At 48.6% G+C, this 6,982-nt stretch overlaps 1 protein-coding gene across 1 annotated transcript in view; it reads left to right on the top strand.

Moving 5' to 3' along the window:
• Positions 1–300: 300 nt before the first annotated feature.
• The window catches only part of tmprss7 (transmembrane serine protease 7), a gene marked incomplete at its 3' end in the record, with an annotated part of 19,600 nt that continues 12,918 nt past the window's right edge, over positions 301–6,982 (top strand). The window contains exons 1-6 of the mRNA XM_084443489.1: positions 301–493; positions 1,322–1,452; positions 1,748–1,815; positions 2,249–2,442; positions 2,561–2,596; positions 3,178–3,406. Coding sequence (XP_084299615.1) covers positions 334–493; positions 1,322–1,452; positions 1,748–1,815; positions 2,249–2,442; positions 2,561–2,596; positions 3,178–3,406 — 818 coding nt within the window. The 5' untranslated portion in view covers positions 301–333. The remainder of the gene's footprint in view (positions 494–1,321; positions 1,453–1,747; positions 1,816–2,248; positions 2,443–2,560; positions 2,597–3,177; positions 3,407–6,982) is intronic.

Raw genomic sequence — 6,982 nt, 5'->3', positions numbered from 1 at the left:
TGCAGGTTCTAATCCCGCCCTGGGTTCTAATCCCGCCCTGGGCATGCAGGTTCTAATCCCGCCCTGGGCATGCAGAAATGTACGGGCTACATTTACATCAGAGTCGGAACCGTTGTCTTGTGTAAGAAAGACTAAAATTTGGTTATTGGTCCAAGTGAATTATCTTAATTATGTTATCCAATAAATCTAGTTCACTACTATAGTTTGCGGTTCATTCATCCATTAATTAATTAATTAATTCAATTCATTCATTCATTCATTCATTCATTCATTCATTCATCCATGGTTGGCCAGGTTGCGGACGTGTCGGTGGAGGTGGCCACGGTGGACCACATGCTGCAGAGACTCCGGCGCAGGTACAGCAGACGCAGGCGGAGGCCGAGGAAGAAGGAGGCCCTCCCCATCTGGAGGCTGCAGCACCTGGCGGTCCTCATCACCGTGGTGGTGTTCGTGGTTGTGGTCATCATGTGGTCGCTGCTCTGGGTCTTTATATGTAAGTAATAAACACACACCACCTGTTATTACACCATATTACCATCTGTTATTACACCATATTACCACCTGTTATTATACCATATTACCATCTGTTATTACACCATATTATCACCTGCTATTACACCATATTACCATCTGTTATTAACACCATATTACCACCTGTTATTACACCATATTACCACCTGTTATTATACCATATTACCATCTGTTATTACACCACATTACCACATTTTATTATACCATATTACCACCTGTTATTACACCATATGCCAGGGGGGCGGCTGTGGCTCAGGAGGTAGAACGGGTCGTCCAGTGACCGCAGGGTCGGCGGTTCGAATCCTGGCTCCTCCTGACGACATGTCGAAGTGTCGTTGAGCAAGACACTGAACCCCAAATTGTTCCCAATGAGCAGGCACCTTGCATGGCAGCTGCCACCATTGGTGTGTGAATGTATGTGTGAATGAGAGGCATAGATAGATAGATAGATAGATAGATAGATAGATAGATAGATAGATAATCTATGAAGACTTCTCATTCACCCATAGGCCTTCATTGTAAAGTGCTTTGGATAAAAGCGCTATAGAAGTGCAGTCCATTTACCATATGCAGAATATAATTAAAAGGTTTTGTAATAGTTCCGGGTACTGTGTTGCTACTGCTTTGACAATTCAATTCACCCTTTGGGATTTTCATTTACTGTAGGTCCGTTTGAATTCAGTTCTTATCCAGGCTCTGTTGACATCCTCTTGGATTCATGCAGTACATGTATTTATGTTGTTACCTGTGATCTCAGTTCATGTATTCATGTTGTTACCTGTGATCTCAGTTCGGAGGGAAAGCAACAGCGGAGTGTACTTTGCCGGCATGTTCCGCGTTGCCAACGTGGAGTTCATCCCAGAATACCGCCAGGCTGAGTCCCATGAGTTTGTGTCCATGGCCAGCAAGATTCAACACGTGGTGAGTGGGAGTGGAGCTCACACACACTTACTGGAGCACACACACACACACACACACATACACACATACTGGAGCACACACATACATACACACATACTGGAGCACACACACACATACACACATACTGGTCCACTTGTCCAACTGCCTGTCTAAAGATCTAAAGATGATATTGCTATGTAGTGACTGGATATTATATGTCAGTGACCTGCTCTTTTTATAATACCACAGAACAAGCTTTGTTCTAATAGTCCCTAGGTTGTCCTGGTGAGTAATGCTGTCCCTCGGTGTGCCACAGGTAGGCAGTGTGTACCGGATGTCACCCGTGGCCAGACTCTACAGACAGGCCGTCATATCAGACCTCAGGTATCCTTGACCGCTGCGTTTACCACACTCAGATTAAAGAACTAATATCAATTCTCTGTGTCCGGGAAACGAAAGAGTATTCAAATTCATGTTAGAGAAAAACAATGAGCCCAAGTAGATGACAGCCTTAGGGGCACACCGTCCTGACTGAGACAAAGTAGATGACAGCCTTAGGGGCACACCGTCCTGACTGAGACAAAGTAGATGACAGCCTTAGGGGCACACCGTCCTGACTGAGACAAAGTAGATGACAGCCTTAGGGGCACACCGTCCTGACTGAGACAAAGTAGATGACAGCCTTAGGGGCACACCGTCCTGACTGAGACAAAGTAGATGACAGCCTTAGGGGCACACCGTCCTGACTGAGACAAAGTAGATGGCAGCCTTAGGGGCACACCGTCCTGACCGCCGTCTCCCCATCACCCCCATGCAGTAACAACAACAAGGGCGGAGTCCTGGTGTATTTCTGGATGGTGTTCGTGGTCCCGCAGCTGAAGACGTCCGTGGTGTGTGAGGAGTGTCTGGCAGCCATCCTCAGGGACTCCGTCCTCACCAGCATGAAGAACCGGTCCTCTGTGGGCTATCTGCTGGGCCTGCCGGTGGACATCGACTCCATCCTCGTTAATGGTGTGTGTGTGTGTGTGTGTGTGTGTGTGTGTGTGTGTGTGTGTGTGTGTGTGTGTGTTCTCTTGTACTATTTAACTATTCATCCCACCATATTCTGACTTTTTTTTCTCCTAATCAGCTGCTCTGCGTTCAGATTTCACATCAACTGCAGCAGGTGAGTTGCCAAACTATCACACTACATACTATCACTCTACATACTATCACACTACATACTATCACACTACATACTATCACACTACATACTATCACTCTACATACTATCACACTACATACTATCACTCTACATACTATCACACTACATACTATCACACTACATACTATCACTCTACATACTATCACTACATACTATCACTCTACATACTATCACACTACATACTATCACACTACATACTATCACTCTACATACTATCACTCTACATACTATCACACTACATACTATCACACTACATACTATCACTCTACATACTATCACTCTACATACTATTACACTACATACTATTACACTACATACTATTACACTACATACTATCACACTACATACTATTACACTACATACTATCACTCTACATACTATCACTCTACATACTATCACTCTACATACTATTACACTACATACTATCACACTACATACTATCACACTACATACTATCACTCTACATACTATCACTCTACATACTATCACTCTACATGTTTGCTTGGATGTCAGATTCCTATGTGTCCCTCTCCCCCCTCCAGGCTCCCAGTGTGTGGACAAGCTGTACGCCAGCCTGGGGGGCCACAAGGTGCCCCTGAACGTGTTCTCATCGTGGGGGGGTCTGAGCTGCCACGTCAAGCTGACGTCGGCTCCCGGCTCTCTGATTCGCCTGACGCTCACCTCCCTCCTCATCGAGCCCAGCGACTGCGTGAGCGACGCGCTCACCGTGTACGACGCACTGCTGCCCATGAGAGGGCGCACTCTCCACAGGTGAGGGGAGTGTGTGCGCTGGACAGGTGAGCGTGTTGGGCAGGTTAGTGTGCTGGATAGGTGAGCACGTTGGGCAGGTTAGTGCGCTGGACAGGTGAGCACATTGGGCAGGTTAGTGTGCTGGACAGGTGAGCACGTTGGGCAGGTTAGTGTGCTGGACAGGTGAGCACGTTGGGCAGGTGAGTGTGTTGGACAGGTGAGTGTATTGGACAGGTGAGTGTTGGACAGGTGAGTGTATTGGATAGGTGAGTGTATTGGACAGGTGAGTGTTGGACAGGTGAGTGTTGGACAGGTGAGTGTTGGACAGGTGAGTGTATTGGACAGGTGAGTGTATTGGACAGGTGAGTGTGTTGGACAGGTGAGTGTATTGGACAGGTGAGTGTATTGGACAGGTGAGTGTGTTGGACAGGTGAGTGTATTGGACAGGTGAGTGTTGGACAGGTTAGTGTGTTGGACAGGTGAGTGTGTTGGACAGGTGAGTGTGTTGGACAGGTGAGTGTGTTGGACAGGTGAGTGTGTTGGACAGGTGAGTGTTGGACAGGTGAGTGTGTTGGACAGGTGAGTGTGTTGGACAGGTGAGTGTGTTGGGCAGGTTAGTGTGCTGGACAGGTGAGTGTGTTGGACAGGTGAGTGTATTGGACAGGTGAGTGTGTTGGACAGGTGAGTGTGTTGGACAGGTGAGTGTATTGGACAGGTGAGTGTGTTGGACAGGTTAGTGTGTTGGACAGGTTAGTGTGTTGGACAGGTGAGTGTGTTGTATAGGTGAGTGTATTGGACAGGTTAGTGTGTTGGACAGGTGAGTGTATTGGACAGGTGAGTGTGTTGGACAGGTGAGTGTGTTGGATAGGTGAGTGTATTGGACAGGTTAGTGTGTTGGACAGGTGAGTGTATTGGACAGGTGAGTGTGTTGGACAGGTGAGTGTGTTGGACAGGTGAGTGTGTTGGACAGGTGAGTGTGTTGGACAGGTTAGTGTGTTGGACAGGTGAGTGTGTTGGACAGGTGAGTGTGTTGGATAGGTGAGTGTATTGGACAGGTTAGTGTTGGACAGGTGAGTGTGTTGGACAGGTTAGTGTTGGACAGGTAAGTGTGTCAGACAGGTGAGTGTGTTGGATAGGTGAGTGTGTTGGACAGGTGACTGTATTGGACAGGTGAGTGTTGGACAGGTGAGTGTATTGGACAGGTGAGTGTATTGGACAGGTTAGTGTTGGACAGGTGAGTGTGTTGGACAGGTTAGTGTGTTGGACAGGTTAGTGTTGGACAGGTTAGTGTGTTGGACAGGTGAGTGTTGGACAGGTGAGTGTGTTGGACAGGTTAGTGTTGGACAGGTAAGTGTGTTGGACAGGTGAGTGTGTTGGATAGGTGAGTGTATTGGACAGGTTAGTGTTGGACAGGTGAGTGTGTTGGACAGGTTAGTGTTGGACAGGTGAGTGTGTTGGACAGGTTAGTGTTGGACAGGTTAGTGTGTTGGACAGGTGAGTGTGTTGGACAGGTGAGTGTATTGGACAGGTGAGTGTGTTGGACAGGTGAGTGTATTGGACAGGTGAGTGTGTTGGACAGGTGAGTGTGTTGGACAGGTGAGTGTGTTGGACAGGTTAGTGTGTTGGACAGGTGAGTGTGTTGGACAGGTGAGTGTATTGGACAGGTGAGTGTGTTGGACAGGTGAGTGTATTGGACAGGTGAGTGTGTTGGACAGGTGACTGTATTGGACAGGTGAGTGTTGGACAGGTGAGTGTATTGGACAGGTGAGAGTATTGGACAGGTGAGTGTGTTGGACAGGTGAGTGTGTTGGACAGGTGAGTGTATTGGACAGGTGAGTGTGTTGGACAGGTGAGTGTATTGGACAGGTTAGTGTGTTGGACAGGTGAGTGTATTGGACAGGTGAGTGTATTGGACAGGTGAGTGTGTTGGACAGGTTAGTGTGTTGGACAGGTGAGTGTGTTGGACAGGTGAGTGTGTTGGATAGGTGAGTGTATTGGACAGGTTAGTGTGTTGGACAGGTTAGTGTATTGGACAAGTGAATGTATTGGACAGGTTAGTGTGTTGGACAGGTGAGTGTGCTGGACAGGTGAGTGTTGGACAGGTGAGTGTTGGACAGGTGAGTGTGTTGGACAGGTGAGTGTATTGGACAGGTGAGTGTTGGACAGGTTAGTGTGTTGGACAGGTTAGTGTGTTGGACAGGTGAGTGTATTGGACAAGTGAGTGTATTGGACAGGTGAGTGTGTTGGACAGGTGAGTGTGTTGGACAGGTGAGTGTATTGGACAGGTTAGTGTGTTGGACAGGTGAGTGTGTTGGACAGGTGAGTGTATTGGACAGGTGAGTGTGTTGGACAGGTTAGTGTGTTGGACAGGTTAGTGTGTTGGACAGGTGAGTGTATTGGACAGGTGAGTGTGTTGGACAGGTTAGTGTGTTGGACAGGTGAGTGTGTTGGACAGGTGAGTGTGTTGGACAGATGAGTGTGTTGGACAGGTGAGTGTGTTGGACAGGTGAGTGTATTGGACAGGTGAGTGTGTTGGACAGGTTAGTGTGTTGGACAGGTTAGTGTGTTGGACAGGTGAGTGTGTTGGACAGGTGAGTGTTGGACAGGTGAGTGTATTGGACAGGTGAGTGTGTTGGACAGGTTAGTGTGTTGGACAAGTGAGTGTGTTGGACAGGTGAGTGTGTTGGACAGGTGAGTGTGTTGGACAGGTGAGTGTGTTGGACAGGTTAGTGTTGGACAGGTGAGTGTGTTGGACAGGTTAGTGTTGGACAGGTAAGTGTGTCAGACAGGTGAGTGTGTTGGATAGGTGAGTGTGTTGGACAGGTGAGTGTGTTGGACAGGTGAGTGTATTGGACTCACCTGTCCAATACAGGTGTGTGAGCCTGTGTCCAGCGTCCTCTCTCTGGTCTTGTTCTTCAGGGTGTGTGAGTCTGTGTCCAGCGTCCTCTCTCTGGTCTTGTTCTTCAGGGTGTGTGAGTCTGTGTCCAGCGTCCTCTCTCTGGTCTTGTTCTTCAGGGTGTGTGAGTCTGTGTCCAGCGCCCTCTCTCTGGTCTTGTTCTTCAGGGTGTGTGAGTCTGTGTCCAGCTCCCTCTCTCTGGTCTTGTTCTTCAGGGTGTGTGAGTCTGTGTCCAGCTCCCTCTCTCTGGTCTTGTTCTTCAGGGTGTGTGAGCCTGTGTCCAGCGTCCTCTCTCTGGTCTTGTTCTTCAGGGTGTGTGAGTCTGTGTCCAGCGCCCTCTCTCTGGTCTTGTTCTTCAGGGTGTGTGAGTCTGTGTCCAGCTCCCTCTCTCTGGTCTTGTTCTTCAGGGTGTGTGAGTCTGTGTCCAGCTCCCTCTCTCTGGTCTTGTTCTTCAGGGTGTGTGAGCCTGTGTCCAGCGTCCTCTCTCTGGTCTTGTTCTTCAGGGTGTGTGAGTCTGCGTCCTCTCTCTGGTCTTGTTCTTCAGGGTGTGTGAGTCTGCGTCCTCTCTCTGGTCTTGTTCTTCAGGGTGTGTGAGTCTGTGTCCAGCGTCCTCTCTCTGGTCTTGTTCTTCAGGGTGTGTGAGTCTGTGTCCAGCGTCCTCTCTCTGGTCTTGTTCTTCAGGGTGTGTGAGTCTGTGTCCA

Source organism: Borostomias antarcticus (genome assembly GCF_949987555.1).
Source record: "Borostomias antarcticus genome assembly, chromosome: 9".
Taxonomy (NCBI): Eukaryota; Metazoa; Chordata; class Actinopteri; order Stomiiformes; family Stomiidae; genus Borostomias; species Borostomias antarcticus.
Note: the sequence above shows the minus strand (reverse complement) of the source record. Positions and strands in the feature narration are given on the sequence as shown.